This window comes from Monodelphis domestica, chromosome 3 (assembly GCF_027887165.1).
Source record: "Monodelphis domestica isolate mMonDom1 chromosome 3, mMonDom1.pri, whole genome shotgun sequence".
NCBI classification, from domain to species: domain Eukaryota; kingdom Metazoa; phylum Chordata; class Mammalia; order Didelphimorphia; family Didelphidae; genus Monodelphis; species Monodelphis domestica.
In genome coordinates, this window is record NC_077229.1 from 34,222,693 (window position 1) to 34,244,484 (window position 21,792).

A 21,792-nucleotide genomic window follows, 5' to 3' on the forward strand; every position below is an offset into this window, starting at 1 on the left:
GAGAGTGAAACTTGAAGACATTGTGCAACTCTATGTCACTTAAATCCAATTTATGTGCAAGTCAAAAGACACCACTCATACTATTATATCATTTTACATTTTGCTATTTGACTATCTCATTGTTGTTCTACTCCTACCTCAAAGTCCTGGGGTGACAGAAAAGTGACAAAGCAGACAGTGTAGATTCATCAGGAGCTGAACTCACAACTCTGGACCTAGGGAGCCTAGAGCATAGGGTTGTCATCTCATTAGACTGAAGCTGTCTCATAGCAAAGTAGGGAGAAATATATTTAGAAAAAAATAAATGTGATTTTTAAAAAAGATGTCACTATGTTGTTAAAAGAATATTAAAATGAGTCTTGATATCAGGAAAAAAACAACTTCTTACAGAAATGTCCCAAAATAGAATGATTGGTGGGAGGGAGTGGATTCCCCAACAATAGTGATATATTATAATAGGATAGTCAGATTCTTGTTGGGAATGTTGGAGAGAGATGCTTGTTTTATTAGAGTTGGGACTAGATGATCTCTGGATTTCTTTCTAATTCTGACATATTGTAAGTCTGTATATTCTTGTTTCCTCCCTTTTTCTCTTGGCTATCAGCAATAATAGTATTTGAAGAAAGTTTTTTTTTAATACCGTATTAAAAGGAAGAGGGAAGGGTGTTGATAATTTCAATTGGAACAGGAAAAATGGTCCAAATTTCATCATTTGAAAGAACTCAGTAGTATTAGAGGAAGGCTGGCCCCTCTGCTCATTTCTCAACAAATAGAGAGGATGGAGGAGAGAGAAATAAAGGGAGAGAGGGATGGGGAGAAGAAGAGAAAGACAGAGACAGGGTGAGAAGAAAAGAGAGACAGAGGGAGAGAGAGAGAGAGAATATAAGCTGCCTGATCCAACCTGAGTATTCAAATACTATTTTATAGACTCCTAAGAGGCTGTCTCAGACCTAGCCACAGCTTTAGCTGTGTGATCCATGGTATGGGCTCCTCAGAGATCACCAGTGGCTCGCTTGGCTTTTATCCTTTTATTTCAGACTCAAGAACAGATGTCAAAATGCTCTATGAGTTAAGTTGACCTCTTCAATTCAATGAGCAGGAGGTATATGGGGATTGCCTTGCCATTTGGACCGAAAGCATGACTTTCCTTTGTCCAATGGGCTATGGGCACACTTGTCTTCCCCTGCTTCTACAGTCCCTTAGCTGGTCAGGCTTCCATACACTGGACACTGGGGCCAGGTCTCCACTAGTCATCAAGGTGAAGAAGCAAAGAGATATTCTGTTTTTCTCCATTGCAAAGTCTATAATGACTGCCATGAGTCTTCCTGCCCAGCAGCATTAGGGCAACTCACCATTGATACTGCCAACAAAGACAAAGGGAGAAGCTGGGCTCACAATCTAGAGGGGTGATGCTGGAAATTGTTCTCTAAGAATAAGGGAAACATCTTAGAAGCTCGTAGATTTTAAAACTTCTGACACAGACCCCGTAATTTTTCAGAAAAGGAAAATGGTCCCAGAGAAATAAAACACTTTGACCAAGGTCATCCAGTTAGTTAAGAGTAGTGGAAGAGCTACAGACTCATAGTTCCGGGTCCCTTCTCCCATAGTCTGCTGTTAGAACAGAGATGGGGAAAGCATGTGGTTAGCTTTAGGGCTAATTAGTTGCCTGCATACTACCCATCTATTACTAGCATCAGCATAATCATAGCTTGCACTGTCTCTGGTCCATTTGCCAGATCCAGAAGGGAGGTGGGAAAGGGGATGAGGAGTTCCATTAGAGGAAAAAACGAACCATTCCTCAGTGGTTTCGTGAGAATACAAACATTTGCAGAGAGTCAAGATACTGCTTTTCCCTGCCATTCCCTGCTCCCTAGTTGGATTTCTGAGTATTCTGGTTTTAGGAGATGCCCTGCAGAATTCGCCGATCTAACATTTTACCTCCATAGGTCTGACTTTTCTTCTATGTAAAATGATGGGGTTGGACAACCAAGGTTCCTGTGGGCCTGTGCCCTGCACATAGCCACAAAAGATGCATTAATTTGGGTCTTGGGGAGTTTTTGTTGTTCAAGTCATCTTCTAAGATACAGCTACCATCAGGGGTTCAGGGAGGGTCCCCATTTGAAGCCCTATAAGCTAGCCACTGATCAATGATTAGGAGCATAGGCTCTTGGAACTAGGATCAATTACTGCCATTTACACTCTGTCCAGGAAGATTTATTAATATATGTGTTTCTCTGTATGTGTGTATGTATGATAGTGTGTGAGATATAAATAAAGACCTATCTCACATATATATTTAAACCAGACCTATGGTTTCATCTGGGTAGGATACTCTCCAAAAGAAACTCTTCCAGTGCACATCGGCATCTACTCTGTGACTTATAAATTGGGGTTGAGGGACTTACCCAAGTTCACATAGCCAGTGTGTAGCAAAGACAGAATTTGAACCCACATCTCCTTAAACTTGAGAACAGTTCTATATCTGCTATACAACACTGTCTCTCTAAATAGGCAAAAGTGTGATAAACTCAGAATGCCAGTTGAGATTATTTTTTTAACACAGCCAATGTAGGAATATGTATTGCTCAACTATTCATACAAATAAAATAAAATAAATAGGTAAAAGTGTGAGGCTGGATTTGAACTCAGTTCTTTCTGACACCAGGCTCACACTCTATCCTCTATGGTATCTAGCTGCCTCCACGGAGGACTGGAGGTGCAAAAATGGTCCAGGGGGTAGTAGATGGATGGTATGAAAATGACAGAGAAGAACTTGGAGGATTGTCATCATTGTACTCAGAGCCCATACTTTGTGGCACTGTATAGGATCCTGGACCATAGCAGACTGGCTCCTCCAGATGAAAAGGTTTTATAACCCAAGCTTGGAGAGCTTAATTTTCCCAATCACTAACAATTAGTCCCTTCCTTCCACCTCTGGTCCCCATGTGCCCATATCACAAAACTTAACTGGCCTCATTGACTGCCATGATTTGTGCCTATACTGCTTCATCAATTTCGGTGATTAGTATGGTTCCATCAGAGATACCATGGCTCAGTGGGCAAAGTACCAGCCTAGAGATCCAATTTCTAGCTCTGACGCCAACATCCTGTCTGACCATGGGAGCAGACTCTGCTGGATATGGCTCAGTGGCATCTGACTGCTGTCTCTGTTCTATTCCAGACCCCAGCTTTGGGTTCAGGTCTATTTGAGACAGACAGTGCCAGTACAGGGACCAAATTGGGTACAGAGGGCCATTTCCTTGAGACTTAAATTTGGAATAAATATAGACTTTAGAGGAGCGAAAAACAAGGATGCCTGAAGTCATCCCATTCCTCCTAGTAACTCATTATCTAATATTATTATACTTAGAACCTGATGCTACCTCAGGGAGCTTCTAATCGAGCCTCTTCATTTTACAGATGAGGAAACTGAGGTTAGAGACTTCCCTCAAAACAGAATTATCAAGTGATTAGAGATTAAATACTGGAAGAATTCCATCCCCCTCATTTTTACATATGAGGAAACTGAGACCCAGAGGAGTTAAGTGACTTTCCCCAAGGTGTACCTCTTCCAAGTAATAAAAATGTGATTCAAATTCAAGCCCTTTGACTCTAAATTCATTGCTTCTCCACTTTTTCATTTCTTTCCCAACTGCTATATAGGAAAGTTATTTGTCCATTCTCCCTCAGTTTCCTCATCTATTAAAAAATGATGCCTTCCCTCATCACCTCTGAGAATTGGATTGAGGACCATAGATTTAGATTTGAAAAGGACCCCAGGGATCACCTAGTTCATCTTCCTCATTTTATGTCTCTAGAACTAATGTCTCTCAAGGGTTGCCTATTCAACACACATTTTACAAGGCATTAGAATCATAGATGGAGGTAGCATTGCTTCATGGAATAAAAGAGTTTAGATTCTGAGTTGTCACTGAGTCTTGACTGCCTTTTCATGACCCCATTTGGGGTTTTCTTGACAAAAATACTAGAGTGGTTTGCCATTTCCTTGTCCAGATCATTTGACTGATGAGGAAACTGAGGAAAACAGGGTAAGATGATTTGTCCAGGATGACTCATATTTGAATTCATGTCTTCCTAACTCTAGACCTGGCACTCTGGGATCTAGAATCTTGGATCTGATTCAGATCATGCCTTAGATAATTGCTACTTGTAGGAAGCTGATAAGTCATTTGAGTTTCAGTTTCCTCATTTATAAAATGGGTATGAAAAAATGACGGTTTACTTTCTAGGGGCCCTGGGAAGAAAGGGCTTTAAAGAGCATGAAATGTAGTGGAAAGGGAAGAGTGTAACTATAATGCAGCTATGAAGAGAGTGCCATTCCCTATGGCAATTCCTAGCTGCATTATGAGCTTCTAGACTCATAGACAGATCTTCAAGGAACCCGTGATGCTATCTGAGGGAACAGGGCCCACACACTCTGCCCTAGCCATGACACATCTGGAGAAGTGTCATCAGTTCTGGGAGTTATGCTTTAGGATGGACATTGATCTACTAGAGCAATACAACCAGTAGAACAAGAAGCTTCAATTTCCTAAAAACTGAGGTATAAGAAAAGTCTTAGGTATAACACAATAGACAGAGCACTGGACCTGGAGTTAGGAAGACCTAAGTTCAAATCCAGCCTCAGATGCTTCTTTGCTGTGGGACCCTGGGTAAGTCTTAACCTCCATCTACCTCTGTTTTTTTATCTGTAAAATGCAGATAATAATAATGCCTAAGTCCCTGGGTTGTTGTAAAGGACAAAATGCAGTAATATTTATAAAACATTTTATAAACTTTTATTCACTTACATGTAATTTTCATATTATTTCCCCCCAATTATAAGGGGGAAAATTAACCTTTTAAATTTTATTAATTTTTAAAAATTATATATTGAAATAATTTTTGGCATTTATTTTCTGACACTTTTCAAGTCAGATTCTCTCTCTCCCTCCCTTTCCCCTCTCCCCAAGGCAGTAAAAAATCTGATATAGATTATACCACTGCTGTCAGTACATATTTCCATATTCCCTTTGTTGACATTGAAGACACATATCACAAATACAATAAAAAACTAATGAAGGAAATAAAGTGAAGCTTGGCATGATTTGATCTTCACTCAGATTCCAGCGGTTCCTTCTTTGGCTATAGAGAGCATTTTTTATCAAGAGTCCCTTGGTATTATTTTGGAACTTTGTTTTGCTGATAAGAGTTTAGTCCTTCTCGGTTGATCTATACAACATTTCTGTTACTGTATACATTGTTCTCCCGGTTCTGCTCAGTTCACTTTGTATCAGTTCATAGAAGTTTTTCCAGGATTTTCTGAACTCATCGTTTCTTATAGTGTAATCGTTTTCCATTACAATGATTGCCACAGCTTGCTTAGTCATTCCCCAGTTGACAACATTTAGATTTTAAATGTTGTGTTCCATATTCTCTCCTTCTGACCTTCTCCTCCCCCTCTCCCTTGAGAAGACAAGTAATCTGATAAAGATGATAAATGTGCAGTCAAGCAAAACATTTCTATGTTATCCATGCTGTGGAAGAAAATTCAGGCTGCATTCTGTAAACCTTAAAGTGCTGTGCAAATGCTAGGGAAGTGGTGGCGGCAGTGGTGGTGGCTGTCAGGTGGAGAATGGGTTGGACCTGTTATGCTTTACTCCAAAGGGAAAGACTAAGAACCATTGGAAAGTTGAAAACAGGTCAATGTAGACTTGACATAAGGAAAGCTTTCCTAGCAGTGAGAACTATCTCAAAGCAGAATAGATTCATAAGCCCTTCTGGTGTTTTTTTTCCTTCTTGGGGGACAAGCATACTCACTTGTCAGGCATGTTTGAGTGAGGATTCCATTTAGATATGTGTTGGACTAGATGGCCACTGTGAGGCTCAGTGGTTAAGAACAGTGGGACAGGATTAAGGAGAGCATGAGTTAAAATCCAGTCTCAGACACTCAGACTGATGGCTCCAGCAAGACACTTCATAGCTTTGTGATCTTGGGCAAGTCATTTAACCTCTGTATGCCTAGGAGGCAGCTCAGTGGTTCAGTGGATGGAGTGCTGGATCTGCATTCAGGAAATTCAAAGTGACCCTGGACAAGTCATTTAACCTCTGAGTACCTGATAGAAAGATCTATTAGGGAAAAAATGGCAAATCACTCCAATATCCTTGCCAAGAAGACCCCATGGATATCTATAGTCAATGAAGTCACAAAGAGTCAGACATGACTAAACAACAAAAAGAAATGGCTTCTGAGGTTCCTTCCATCTCTCAAATTCTGTGATGTAGTCCAACCCCTTCATTTTACAGATAAGGAAACTTGGGATCAGGAAGACCTGGATTCAAATTCTGCATCTGACACTTACTACCTGGTGTGTCCTTAGGAGAGTTGCTATACCTCTCTGTACCCAAATCCAGCATTCCATGAACCCTGGCAGGCTGCCTCTCACTCAGAATCAGAAACTTCCATTGTATGTCTGAGTTCAGTGGGTAACTCTGGCACTGTTTCTTTGAAGTAGATTATATCATCTCAGCAACACTGTTTATTTCTACAATTTTACCTAACTGGCAAAGGGGATGGGCAAATGTGTTGTTCATATGTTGGTTGGCTTGTTTCTTAAATTATGTCAATGGCTAGGATTTAGAGCTCATTGAGGAGAGGATAATATGAATAATAAAAACATTCACTATTTTACAGATGAGGAAATTATGTCACATAAAGAATGAGAGAGGGAGGCAGGGATGTTTAGCCTAGAAAAGATTCCACTTAGGGGCAGCTGGATGGTACAATGGATGGAAATCCAGGAACAGAGTCAGGAAGACCAGGGTTTAAATCTGGTCTCAGACACTTCCTTAGCTGTGTGACCCTGAGCAAGTCATTTAAACCTGAGTGCCTAGCCCATGCTGTTCTTCTGTCTTAGAACTGATCCTATGGCAGAAAGGAAGGATTAAAGAGGGGGAAAAAGAAGTAATGGTGGAGGAAATACCTAGAATATTGTTTTTTGTTGGTTTGTTTTTGTCAAAACAAATCCCAGGGCAACCTTGAAGCTGTGGCAGGGTAGAGGATGATGAGGAAGGGGAGACTTATTTTGTGCAGCTGCTTTGCCACTGCTCCCAAAGTATTATTGATGATTCCACCTCTTGCCTGCCTGTAGCCTGTTTTTCATCATCATCATCATCATCATCATCACAATGATTTGGATTTGCTGGTTTGTCATTATTTGCCCTCTTATCTTAGAAACATGGTACTTGGAGGCTTACTGGGGGCATCTCTTTCAAGAAGCCACTTCTGGTCCTTGGGTGCCTACTCACAACATCTCTATGATTGGTTATTTTTGAAAACCTTTACCTTCCATCTTAGAATCAATACTGTGTATTGGTTCCAAGTATAAGAACCATAAAGACTAGGCAGTAGAAGTTAAGTGACTTGCCCAGGGTCACACATCTAGGAAGTGTTGGAGGCCAGATTAGAATCCAGGCTAAACCTGACTGACAATCCAGTGGGCTACTCAGCTGCCCGCTATGATTGGCTATTGTGAGGGCTCCCTCCTCACAAACCACTGAACTCGACTGTCACCTTTATGCCAGGGTATCTTTATTCTTATGGTTCTTGTCCATCCTCCATCCTCAGGAGCTATTGGGACTCAGATAAAAGTAAGAATAAGTTGTTTTTTGTTCTTTGTGAGAATTACAGGAGGTTCAGGGTTTGGGGGGCTTTTCTTGCCCCCAAGGGACTGACAGCTCGATGAAGCTCAAAATCCCTCCTTCTCTTCTTCCATAGGCCCACCAGCAAGGAAAGAGTGAGCAGCCCTAACTCCTACTCCCCCTGCCCCTGGGCTCTCGTTAAGTTCCATTCTCCAGTCCAAGCTTTTGAGGGTGGGAGGGGGGTTTCATTTCATCGCCTCATTTTTCTTCCTGCCAACTCTCAGAGGCCAAGGTTGAAAAGCTCTCCAGTTTCCTTAGATGAAATTGGGCTCAAAGTACAAGTGTCTTGCATCAAAGGACAACACAACCCACTTAATGAAATCCCACTCACTGATGTCTCACATCCCTTTGGTCTTCCCTGGGCAGGGCTGCAGAGAATACTTTCTGCCTTCTGAAACCATTAGGCTGTAGAGGAGCTCAGCATCCCAGGTAGAGGATCAAAGCTGGAGAGAGGCAAAAGATCTTGTGGGGAACTTAGTCCAACCCCCAAATTTTACAGACAGGGAAACTGAGCCATAGAGACATGCAGTGATTTCCCTAAAGTTACACAGATAGTCATTTTGAAATACAGCCTACTTTGGGGCAGCTGGATGGCTCAGTGGATAGAGGGCCAGACCCAGAGTTGGTTTGAGGTTCAAATCTTACCTCAGATACTTACTTCCTCGCTGTGTGACCTTGGTGAGTTATTTAACCCCAGTTGCCTCGCATTTGCTGCTCTTCTTCTTTAGAAGCAATACTTAATATCTATCTAAGACAGAAAATGAGAGTTTAAAAATACAGAATATATCACCTGGGCTTGATCCCTTTTTCTGGTCCTTAATGCCTGTGGGACATTGGGCAAGGAGTTGCCCCTTCCTGGGACCTCAGGTTCCTCATATTCAAAATGAGGGACTGGGACTAGATGATCTCTCAAGTCCCTTCCATCCCTAGAGCTAGGATTCTTTAACCTAGGAGGGATTTGAGCTTACTATTTTATTTATTTTTGCCTCTTTCTCTCCCTTTATATGGCTACCCACCCCGATCAGACCCTCATCACCTCGTGCCTATACTATTGCAGCAGCCTTCTAATTAGCATCCCTTCTTCCAGTCTCTCCTCTCTCCTATCCCTGCTCCACCCAGCTGCCATGTTGATCTTCCTAGAGCAAGGGGCTGAGCATCTCATTCCTTGATCAAGAGGTTTCAGGGGCTCCCCACATATCCTCTAAGATATATGCCTCTGTTTAGTACTTAGAGGCTCTCCACAACTGGGATCCAGCCTATTTTTAATCACTAAGTCCAATCAATCAACTAGCATTTATTAAGCACCACCATGAACCACTATGGATCAATTAATCAAACTACCAACAAGTATTTATTAGGCACCACTATGTACAATAATGTATCAATAAGTCAACCAATAAGTATTAATTAAGCACCACTAAGCAACATTTTGCATCAGTAAGTCAATCAATGAACAAATATTAATCACCACTGTGTACTATGTTTGGTGCTAGAGATACAAAGGGAAAGAATTAAACCTCCCTACTGTAAATGATCTTTCATCTATTGAATTGCAGGCTGACTTCCATTGTTCTCCAGTCATGGGCTCTATATTCCCGCCAAACTGTCTACATCTCCTGTCTCTTGGAACCTTTGCATAGGCTCCTCCTAGCCCTAGGATGCATTTCCTCCTTAGCTCTGCCTCCTAGAATCCCTAGCTCCATTCAAAAAGAGTTCAAATGCTCCCTCCATGGAGCTTCTCTATCTATCTTCAGTTGTAAACTATTTTTCTAATTACTTCGTATGTACTTCGTAATATTTCTACATGCACATGCCTCCATACTGTGTCATCCATTCCTCCCAGCAGAATGTGAGCTCCTTGAGAACAAGAACTATTTTTTATATTTAATCTTCATATCCTCCATGTCTCAGATGGCTGGCACACACTGGCGTTTGATTAATCCTTGCTGAATTAAAATTAATTATTGACTGAATTCCTCCTGCCCCACAAGCATTGCTTATAACTGGGTCTTTCATTTAGAGTAACACTTTCCAGGAAGGAGCTCATTCAAGTTAGCTGAGGATCAAATCCTATAACAAAGAGTGTTCTTTGGCACTTCATTATTTTTGTAATGCTTACAATCCCACGGGTAGTGTGGCTTGGTGAATAGAAAGCCAGCTCACAGGATGGGAAGATCTGGGTTCAAGTTCTGACTCTGACACATACTGGTTATGTAACCCTGGTCAGTCTTTTCATTTCAGTGCTTTTGGCATCTCTACAGGGCTGTAAGTTAAAGAGAAGGTGCTGAGCTTCTTCAGCTGTTTTATTTTTATGTGTCCTATTAGTGTGTAGACTTGATCATCTCTGTGGTTCCTTATAGCCTTGATAAGATTAGAGTTTTTGACCACCATGTTATGTTGTTGGCAAAACCTAAAATTTATTAAAGTCCTCACATCTTTTTTTGTTGTTGAAAGCTTGCATCTCCTATCCTTAACTTGTGAAGTTAGCCAAAAGTATAACTTGACCCTCTTAAGTTTCTATTAATTTTATTTAATAGAATGAAGCCATTTATTTGGACCCAAGTTTAAACAGGCAAGGCAAGGCAAGGCAGGAATGTTTTGTAAAGCATTTACTATGTGCTAGGCATTGTACTAAGCACTGGGGATACAAATACAAGCCAAAAGAAAGACAGTCCCTGCCCTCAAGGAGTTTACACTCCAATGGGGGGAGAAGACAACAGCCAAAAGAAATGAGTAGCAGTGGAATTGCTAGTTGGCTATGGGAGGGGATGAGAGGAGGGGAGGGAAAGAACGTGAATCATGTAACCTTGGAAAAATATTCTAAATTAATTAATTAATTAAAAATAGGGGGCAGCTGGGTAGCTCAGTGGATTGAGTGTCAGGCCTAGAGACGGGAGGTCCTAGGTTCAAGTCTGGCCTCAGACACTTCCCAGCTGTGTGACCCTGGGCAAGTCACTTGACCCCCATTGCCTAGCCCTTACCACTCTTCTGCCTTGGAGCCAATACACAGTATTGACTCCAAGACAGAAGGTAAGGGTTTAAAAAAAAATTAAATAAAAATAAAAGAGATGGGTGGGGTTTGGTATTAAAGTCCAAAAGTCAAGGATGGCCAGAAGAGAAATGAAAATCGTAGAGCCTGTTCTTCTCCCCAAAATGGAGAACCCAGGAGGACTCATCAATGTGAGAGAGGAAAGAAAGGAGCCACCATAGCAGATGGATCTCACACCTGGCAGTTTGAGGAGGCTCCAAGCATTGAGGCAAATTTCAGGATAAGACAGCAGCTGAGACATGGTGGCAAAGCCCAGAAAGTCAGAATCAGAGCCTATCAAGATTCTTTTTAAATTGGACTCTGAAGTACAATGTGTTAGTCAGTCTTCCAGCTTTGTGCCATATGTTTGTTTGATGAGCATGGCATTAATGTGAGTCATTCATAAACATATTAAATAGCACAGGACTAAGGACAGATCCTTGGGGTCCTCCACTGTAGACCTCCCTCCAAGTTGGCATCACATTAAGAAATAATGCCAAGTATACAGAATCTGGGCATTTGACCCATTCCAAATCCACCAGAACTACGCTAGTATCTAGCTCACCTCTCTCTGAGCTCTTTTGGATTCTAGTTCAAAGCTGAAAACTCCAAACTTACTCAAGCCCTGTGCTAATGAGAACAGGCAACTTTCCTCATTAAAAGACTGGTTGGAAGTGAGATGCCACAGGAGAGAAAGTTCAGGTCTCTTTCTTTTCCAAGTTGTTTAAGCTAATAGGACTGTTTCGTAGGCAGATATGGGGGTGAGAGCATGGCAATGCTCATTTAATGCCTTTCCATCAAAAGAAAAGTCTTTATTTTGGCTCCTGCAGTGTGGTGGGTTTTGAAGTTGCAATTCCCCTGCCTCTAGCTCCACCGGACTGTGCAGCAGAACCCAGAGAATTCTCTATGGGCTTGTCCACCAACTGGCTAATTACACTGAAATAAGATTGCAATACTAGAGAGCTTTAGGGGAAGGAGGAGGTGGGTGAAGGAGGTATAAGCTAAGGGTCATCTCCAACCCCATACCCAGAATGCACATCTGGAATTTCCAGTGCAACGAAGGCATTTTCCTCAATAATTAGAAGAAGCCATGTGGTCAGAGTAAGCAAAATGAAAAGGTCTGTTTGTGATTTTTGTGGTCTGTGAACTGAGAAAATTTGGACCCCTTGAGCCTTATACCCCTTCGTTGGCCTTCCTTCTCTAGCTCCCAGCCCCTTCCTAAAGGGACTGACCATATGGCCAAACAGCAATCACAAAGATTGGAATAATTGGGCAAATGGAAGAAGCATTTCTGCTTGGCCCTGGAGTGTATTCTGTTATTTTTTAGACTAGGTCACTTTATCTATGAATGGCTTCATGAGCCTATCATATGATCTCAACAAATATTTATTAAATGATAGTTAATGCACCAAGTACTGGGTTGGGGTTAGAATACACAAAAACAAAAATGGTACCTGACTTCAAGATGCTTCCATTCACGCAGGATCATAGATTTGGGGTCAGAAAGGTCCCTAGAGACCACCTAAACAATCTAACTCTGTCATTTTACAAATTAGGAAACTGAGAGCTAGAAGAAACCATAAGAACTATCTATTCAAACCCCCTAATTTTACAAATGAGAAAACTGAGACCCTGAGAGGTGATAGGATCATAAATATGAGACTAAAAGAGACCATAAAGGCTATCTAGTCTAACCCCACTTCTACTTTTCAAGTGAGAGAACTGAGACCCAGCAAAGGGGCACAATGCATTTAATTATTGATTAAGAAATTATTAAATGCCTACTGTTTGTCAGGCATGGCGTTAGGAGATACAAAGATGAAAAATAAATACTCTCTGTCTTCGAGTAACATGTATTCTACTTGGGGGACACAATTTTCAAACACATGTGTTAGTACAAAATAATAATACTCAAATATGCAAAATAATAATGATAGTAATTTCTTTTTTTTTCTAAACCCTTACCTTCCACCTTAGAATCAATACTAAGTATTGGTTCCCAGGTAGAAGAGTGGTGAGGGCTAGACAATTGGAGTTAAGTGACTTACCCAGGGTCACACAGTTAGGAAGTGTCTGAGGACAGATTTGAACTCAGGACCTCATGTCTCTAGACCTGGCTATATCCACTGAACCACCTATCTGTCCTAATAATACTTATTTCCAAAAAGAAAGAGTGATTTATCAGCTGGAGGATAGAAATGGGCACCATGAAGGAACTGGTAGTTGAGTTGTGCATTGAAGGATGCTACAATAGAGGGGAGGATGAAGAGAATATTCCAGTGATTGAGGGTTGGATGGAGTGGCATCCCAAGAAAAGTCATGGCATGACAGAATTTGCCCAAATCAACCAATACCCTATACGTGAGGCACACTGCTGGGGACTAAAGGGTAAGGATTGCATAAGAGCACAGACTGTAAGAATGGAAGTTCAAGTCCATCCTCTAATAATATGGAGGTGGGAGGGACCTCAGAGGCCAGCTAGTCCAACCCTCCTCATTTTATAGATGCTAGAACTGGAGCCATTGACTTACTCACCCAAGTCATGCAAGGAGTAAGAGCCAGAGATCAAAGGCTGATGCCAGGTGCACTCATTCCAATGTCAAAGCTCTTTCTGCTTCCCTAGCATCAGTTTCTGTTGTGTTCTTCTTCCTACCACCCATCTTTCCACCTCCATTTCTATTATAAGTTCCCCACCTGGAGATAAGATGAGGAAGAGATAACCCCAATTAAGTTTTGTAATACCTGAAGTACATTATATGCCTATATTTCTGCATATTACTATCCTAGTGATGACAGGAGGTGGTAGACAGCTTTGGGGAGTATATTCTTGGTCACCACATACCTGGAAAACAAATATTAATCACCAGCTATATTTCTTTTTTATCTTCAGGTTAAATTCAGTTTAATTGAGTTCATTGATTAAGTACTTATTGTATGCAAGGCAGCATGATTTAATGGATATCATGCCAGTCTGGGATCAAAAAGACCTAGATTTCAAGGCAAAGTATTTCCTCATCATTGGACCTCAGTTTACTCATCTGTAAAATGGAGGGAGTTGGACTAGATGGCCTCTGAGGTTCCTTCTGTCTCTACACCTCTGAGCCTATGATTTTTTAAATCAAAGATATTTTATTTTCCCAATTATATAAAATAATGAGTTTCAATATGTTTTCCAAAATTATAAGATCCAAGCCATCTGTGTTCCTCCCTTCTCTTCCCCATTCAGAGATGGTAAGCAAGTCGAGGTGAGCCTATGATCTAAATACCACTGTTAACACTTAATAGCTATGGAACCTCAGATAAGTCATTTAATTAAGCAACAAGTGACAGAAACTTCTGTCTAAACTTATATCCCCTACTTTACACTTCAACTTAATTCAATTAAATAAACGTTTATTAAATATTACTTGCCAAGCATTGGAAGGCAGGTAGGGAGTGGCTAGAGTACCAGACCTGAGTTTAAATCCTTCCTCAGACTCTCACTAGCTGTGTGACCCTGGGTAAGTCATTTGACCTCTGTCTACCTCAGTTTCCATATCCATAAAATGGGGATAGCAATAGTACCTCCATCCAAAGGTTATGGTGAAGACAAAATTAGATAATATTTGTAACACTCTGCAAACTTAAAGCATGATGTAAGTGCAATATTATTATTAAAGACAAAAGTGAAATAGCCCATGTCCTCAGAAATTTACATTCTATCAAAGGAGGCAACTGGTACACATTCAGGGATATTCAACATATATGTAAGATGTAGATGAAGGAAAGTACTATTATCTGAAGCAACCAGGAAAGGCCTTATATAAAAGGTATTTGAGCTAAGTCTTTAAAAAAGTCTGAAATCCAAGAAATAAAGGGAATACTCTGGAATTTATTTACTATGTCCTAAATAGGTTAATATCTGACTTGGTGGAAGGAGTCCCCATACTAGGAGTTTCCCATAATGATAATATCCCAGATCATTTACAGACATATAATATGCTATTTATGTTTTAAAGTTCTTATTTCATTTCTGTGTATAAAGCTGTTGTTATTGTTCAGTTGTTTCCATTGTGTCTGATTCTTCATGGCCCTTTTTGGAGTTTTCTTGGCAAAGATACTGGAGTGATTTGCTATTTCCTTCTCCAGTACATTTTCTAGAACAGGAAACTGAGGCCAAAGGAGTTAAGTGACTTGCCCAGGATGGCACAGCTAGTTAGCCATTTCCTTCTCCAACTCAATTTACAGATGAGGAAATTGAGGCAAATGGGGTTAAGTGATTTGCCCAGGTCCACTCAGCTAGTAAGTTTCTGAGGCCAGATTTGAACTCAGGAAGAGGAATGAATCTTCTTGAATCCAGACGTAGCACTCTTGTCAACTGTGCTGCCTAGCTACCCCATGGGTTTAATGCATGTAATCCTGTATAATGAAAGACAGTATGTCTGCCATATAAATGCTATAATTTACATGCGTGTTGTCAACCTACAGTGGTAAAGGAATTTTCTATTCCAGAGAGTCATTCCTGGGTCAAAGAAATGATAGGTACAGGCAAAATATGAATTTTTTGTATATGGACAAATAAGGTTCAATTATCTCAATGTCTTCTCTGGTATATTTTTCTCTTCCAGGGGAGAACTTAGAAATAACTAAATTCAACTTATTTCTAGCATTTAACTAGCAGCCTTTATTTCCCCTGTAAACACTGGGTTACCCAAAGCATTTAAAATAGAACAGCTTTATTAAAACAGCATATAAAGACTAGAAAAGGGAATAAGAGCTGAGCCCAGTCAGGAAGAGAATAGATTTTGCTCACTTTCCAGTGAATGTCATTTCCTTCTTTTCCTTCCCTTAAGTTTTGTCTCAAGCATAGGAAAATCTCATGGCACAGACTAATGTCTCCTAAAATTTTAATCAGGCCACCTTATTCTAACCTGAACTCAAATTTTAAGCAGTTCTAGAATAAAAAGAAGCAGGAGGGCTTTGGAGAATATATGATGGTACCCTGAAACTAGACAGCTCCAATTCCTGTTTTGTGTAGGAAGCCTACTCCACCCTCCATTCCCCATGAGCTTACTTTCATCTCTTCTGAATGTGTTTTATATGTATCTAGTGATCAACATGTAGTTTCCACTATTAGAATATAAGCCCTCTGAGGGAAGCTTCAATATTTGCCATTGATGGTGCCCCTAGTGTTTAGTATAGTATCTGCAACATAATTAGCCCCACTTGATAAATGTTTATTAGCTCAGCTAAGCACAAATGCCTCCCCACCATCACTGTATGACTCAGGTCAGACTGACAATGCCCGGGAGCTCATTAACTCTACCATTTGATTTTTCAGGAGGGAGAACAAACTACGCATCCAAAATGGTTGGCTGTGCCACCTTGCTCCAGAAATCATCCGTCAGCTCTCTCCTGACACAGAGGAGGACAAGCTCCCCTTTTCTAAGCACTCAGATGTGTTTGCACTTGGGTAAGTAGATCATGTCCCAGACTTATGGAGGACTGCATTGTAGGATGGGAAGCAAGTTTCCCTAAATCATACTTTGGTGATTCTTCCTACTTTGACTGGTCCTCCTTCACTTTATAGTACCTTCCCTCTGAGACCATCTTCAATCTATCCTATTTTATTTTTTATATTTTATTTTTATTTATTTATTTATATTTTATTTTGTTTGTACATAGTATTTTGGATGTTGTGCCCCCACCACCACCACCATTAGTATGTAAGGGCAGGGACTATTTTCACTTTTCTTTTAATACCCAGCATAGCACATGGTGACTAGTAGGGCTTATCAAATGCTTGTTGACTTGACTTGATGCTACAATTGGGGAAAGAACACCAGGATAGCTAAACCATGTTGACATTCCTGATATTGCTCTAGTCATCACCCAATTACTCCTAGACATGAGATTAAATCTCTACCACTAAGCATGGTCTACATTATGCAATAGAAAGAGCCCAGGTCTAGGAATTCAAACACCTAAATACCTAGATACAAGATCTTCCTTCGAACTCATTGTCTAACGTTGAATGAATTCCACCACTTCTCCCCAATCTTAGCTTCTCAGTTGTAAAATGGGAATTGTAATATCTATCCTACTTATGTCATAGAGGGACTGTTTGAATTTCTTGAGATAACCTTATGTTCTACTCCAATGCTATTTAAGAGCATAGAAATTACCCCAGTTTCTTGAAGGTTATGTTAATCAAACCTAAATTTAATCAGGTTACATTATGACAGAAAGGCTTGAATGTAATCCCGGAAATGGATTTAGCCTGCTGGTCAACCCAACTATGCACAGAGATGTTCATAAACAAAAGGTTGGCTACTCAGTGATGAATTCCTAAACTATGGCAATGCATTAAGTAACAAATCTAAAAGTGCCTCTATATAAATAGGGGAATGGGTCTTCATTCTCATCATAAAGGTATTATTTTAAGAATTACTTTTTGGAAAAATGTTTATACATCTGTACAAATTCTAGTGCAGACTCTCTTCTGTCTAATGGATCTTGGTTCTTATCAGCTGTCACATTGGGCACCTTGAAGACTGCAGTATGTACTGATTAGTTTATACCAAAGTCTTTATCTGATTAGATATGTCTATTTGAAAGAAATTGCAATAATTAAACCTGTATATTTTTAGGATAACTTTAGCAAAGAAGTAATTAAGAGACCTTATCAAATCAGGCCTCAAGCAAATGGTTTTCTCCTCAATTTTTAAGTTTTTTTTTCTCCTTTTAAGTGAGTTTCCCATTAAAATGTGTTTTAAAAGGAAGTTTTAATGATCCTTCTTCCTCTGCACTGTTGAATGCTTAACAACTTGGAACTCTTCGTTCCCTCACCAATTAGGTGTGAGTTGTTTCTACAGAAGCTTGAATTCAGCTTGTGGCTATATGTCTGCTGGGGGCTGCTGTGTTGTCCACTGTCTTGGAAAATTATTGCAATCAATGCTAGCCACTGCTGTTTCTTCTGCCACTTGGGTAACTCATTGACCCCAGATCTTTTGCCTTGGTATATTCATTCAGCACTGACCCAATGGGCTACTAGCTAAAGGAACTGCCTCTGATGAGAGTTCAAGTTTCTTGATAGGAGGCAACTAGTACTTTGGGCTTTCATCTCAATAGTAAATTGAGAAATTTGAACTTTGAATAAAAAAATATTAGTATTAACATCTTAGTTCCTTAAGTCTTGAAATAGAGGTGCAATGGGAATGAAGGAGGGGAAAATTAGGAAGGGGAGGTGAATAATTGAATCAGAATATTCTAGAACTCTCTGGGATGCAATCACTGGGTCTAGAAGCCACAGCCAGCCTTTTATACGATTATAGAGTATAGGATAACTGATCTAGAACTAGAAGCCATTTAGTCAAACTCCATAATGATAAAAAAAAAGATAGAACTAAAGCCTAGATCAGGAAAATTACTTTTCCAACATCATAAAGATAGTATCTGAGACAGAATTTGAATAGAGGTCTTCTTGAGTCCAATTCTAGTGTACCCTCCACTGTATCAAACCAGCTATCACTTTAATACTTTTCTTTTAATTGGGTTCCTATTTTTGCTTTGTTTTGTTTTCAAGTTATTTTGTTTTGTTTTAAAATAAGCTTTATTGCATTGTAATCTTATGACGGCTCCTTAGGTCAGTAAAGAAAGGATTTTTAGCATAGTGATTGTAGTAGAAACAATATCCTCTCCAGAGCCCTATCATCCATTTCATGAAGTGGGTTGAGACAAGAATAAAGGATGAGGAGGAAAGAATGACAGCCAGGATGATGTACAGTGGAGAGTTTGTGTGCTGCTGTGGTAAATATAAAGGTCTGCCAGAAACAATGGAATATTGTTGATTGAGCTCTCCTGATACCATTGGTGTGGTCAGCACCACGGACAGTGCATTATAATGGTTCCTAAGACTCTAACTCTATTAGGATCCACTGTGATGATTAGCTTGAAGCACAAATCTGTGGGGCGAATGTTATTCTTCTTTGTTCTGGTATCACTTAGCACAGAAAAATTAATACCCCACTTATCAGAATTGCTTTGGAATAGACAGCACTATCCACTAGAGCTAGGAAATTATGAAAAAGGAGTGTGGTGCAGTGGAAAGGAAATTGGCTTTGGAATCAGAAGATCTGGCTTCAAATCCCAGAACCTATATCTTCCATCTGTGTAAGCTTAGGCAAGTCACTCCACTTAGTTTCCTTCTCTATTGAATAAGAGCACTGACTAGACAGCTTCTGAACTCCTCCCTAGCCCTAGAACTGGGACTCTACAAGTGGACATGACAAGGACGGAAGAGATTTTTTTTTTGGAGCAGTTACAACATCAAAGAAAAACTGGAAACATCCTACCTGTTATAGACAATAATTGAATACTACATCTTGTCAGTGATATCCTCAGCTCCAGAGGCTACAGCATATTAACAATAATGCAAAGCAATTACGAGAAATTATTCAATTCCCTAAACCCTAAAAATCTAATCTAAAGATTAGATGAACTAAATATGATATTAGAAGAGTTATTTAGACCTTAAGAGGGAAGAGCTAAAAAATTGAAGGACTTGAAGTATTCATCTAACACAGACTCCTCTAGCTAATAGCAAAAATAAAATCTATTCCATTACAAACAGCAGTCATTTTATCTATCTGCATTTTAGTTCATAGAATATTAAATGTAGAATAATCATTGGATAGCAACTTATCCAAAAACCATATTTATCTGAGCCCTATCAAAAAGAATGTGAACAAATTAACAGTGATGACAACAACAAAAACATGGCAGTCTAGACCTGGGAGGTGGCAAACTTCCGAAGAACATTTCTGGATTTTACTATTTTATTTAAGTCCTGAAAGGAGAGTAGCAGGAAAATGATTGGTGGAAGGCTTGAGAATGAGGAATGTGGGAAGTGATGGGGCTATGACAACCATACTAACACTTCTTCAAACCTTGTGTGCCAACAGCACAATCTGGTATGAACTCCATGCCAGGGAATGGCCTTACAAGACTCAACCGGCAGAGGCAATAATATGGCAGATGGGAAGAGGAATGAAACCAAACCTCAGCCAGATTGGACTAGGAAAAGAGATCTCGGTATGTGCCAGGCTTGGGATGTGGGGGAAAGAGAGCTTATATTACAGGAAGGAGCTCTGTATATGCCACCAATAGGAGTTCTGGATTCTAATCCTGATCTCATTTTTAAAATTTAGTTTAATTTTTCCCTGATTCCTTTTAAAAATACTATTTTAACTGCTTAAAGAAATTGTGAATGCCTCTGATAACAAATGAACATGGTGAGCAACTTAATAATTTGAAATTTATAAAATCAGCTCATGAAAAGAAATTATTTCATGCTGAGATTCTATATTCAATTCACAAAAGTGATCCACCAATACCTGATTTTGTTAGCATACCTCACCCATTTAGGTTCTTTCCTAAGCATGGGTCTGAATCCTAAACATTCAACATATGGTCCTTTTTTTACTAATATATATGAATGTACACATGTAATAATAATATATCCATATATTTTAAGGTCAAAATAATATAAATACTAGCCAATTTCTAAATGTTAACATTTGCACAAACATTGTAAGGTAAAATCCATATTAGAGCAAAATATAAATAAATATGACTGCTTAGGTATAGTAAAGTACAAATGATGATCAACTGTTTAGGTTGATAAAAAAAATTAAAGTATAAGGGAAAGAACAATTAGAGAAGAGACTCAAGGTTCTCCAGCTCTTTCTAGCCTCTCTCAAATGAGAAAATATCTGGAAGTGGCTGTTCTTTGGATATTAATGGTCTCCATTGGATTTGGAAAATAGATGGAAACCCAAAGGCTCTCTTGTCCTATTCTGGGGGTGGGGAGGGGAATCAGCCCAACAAAGTGGTATGTGATGGGCAGAGGGGCTCTCTTTCTTGTTAATTGCTCATGTCTGATTCTCTTGTAGGACATTCTTCTTTTCTGCTGGGCTTTTGAGCAGGAAGAGAGACCGACCTTCACCAAGCTCATGGAAATGCTGGAGAAACTGCCGAAGCGAAACCGCCGCCTTTCTCACCCTGGACATTTCTGGAAGTCAGCAGAGTAAGGGTTTTCCCTCAGTTCCCAGCATCATCTCTGTTTCTCTTCACCTTCTGCTTCTGCCACTTTTAGTCTTATCTTTACTGCCCATATGTTCCTTGTACAGTCACACCTCTTCGGTCACCTGCCTCCACCCCAGCTTCTCTTCTCCATCCTTGCCTTCTGACCTTCTAACTATTTTGTACAGATTTAGCAACAATGCAAGTATATCAATGAGAACTCCTTTGGGCTTTGCAAAGAAGAGAAGGACAAGTAGAATAATAACCCTAATCCTGGCAAGAAGGAGATAGACATAATCTTCAGCACCTGTCACAGGACTTGAGAGTGGAAAGGGACCTTGAGCCCAACACATGCCCCAAAGAAATCCCCATTATAATGTACTCAACGAATGGTCATCTAATCTCTACCTATAGATGTCCAAGAAGGAGGAGCCCATTGCCTCCTGAGGTGGCCCATTCCACTTTAAAATGGCTCTACTTGTTAGTGCTTTTCTTCTTTACTCCAAGATTAAATTTGTCCCTTGGCCATGCCCATTGTTATTAATGGTTCTGTTCTCTAAGGTCAAAGAGTGCAAGGCTAATCCTTCTTGAGCATGACAGCCCTTCCTGGACATGAACAGAGCTATCATTCCTCTGCTCCCTCAGCTGCTGCCCCGAGTCTTCTCCTCTGGATGCTAACCACCCCTAGTTACTCCAGCTGATACTTACCTGACACAGACTTAATGCTTCTCCCCACAGTGAAAGCTTTCCAGCTTCTCAGCTTCCTAGGATAAGGCATACTGAGGTGTACAAGCTGTTTCTGATGTAATCTAGCTGGGAGAGAGTATAATGGAACTATTATTAATTCCTTATTCATAAGAATTATACCTCCGGCAGCTAGGTGGAGCAATGATTAGAGTGCTGGGACTGAAGTCAGGAAGACCTCAGTTCAAATCCAGCCTCAGACACTTACTAGTTGAGTGACCTTGGACAATTCAATTAGATTTGATCAGCTTCAGTTT

The 21,792-nt window shown here is 40.1% G+C and overlaps 1 protein-coding gene across 1 annotated transcript in view; it reads left to right on the plus strand.

Annotated features, from left to right (window-relative positions):
• Positions 1 to 20,799, plus strand: part of LOC100023537 (kinase suppressor of Ras 2) — a 341,593-nt gene extending 320,794 nt beyond the window's left edge. Inside the window, exons 14-16 of the mRNA XM_056821664.1 lie at positions 16,050 to 16,181; positions 19,672 to 19,801; positions 20,662 to 20,799. Of these exons, the coding sequence (XP_056677642.1) occupies positions 16,050 to 16,181; positions 19,672 to 19,801; positions 20,662 to 20,799 (400 nt within the window). The remainder of the gene's footprint in view (positions 1 to 16,049; positions 16,182 to 19,671; positions 19,802 to 20,661) is intronic.
• The last annotated feature ends 993 nt before the right edge of the window (positions 20,800 to 21,792 follow it).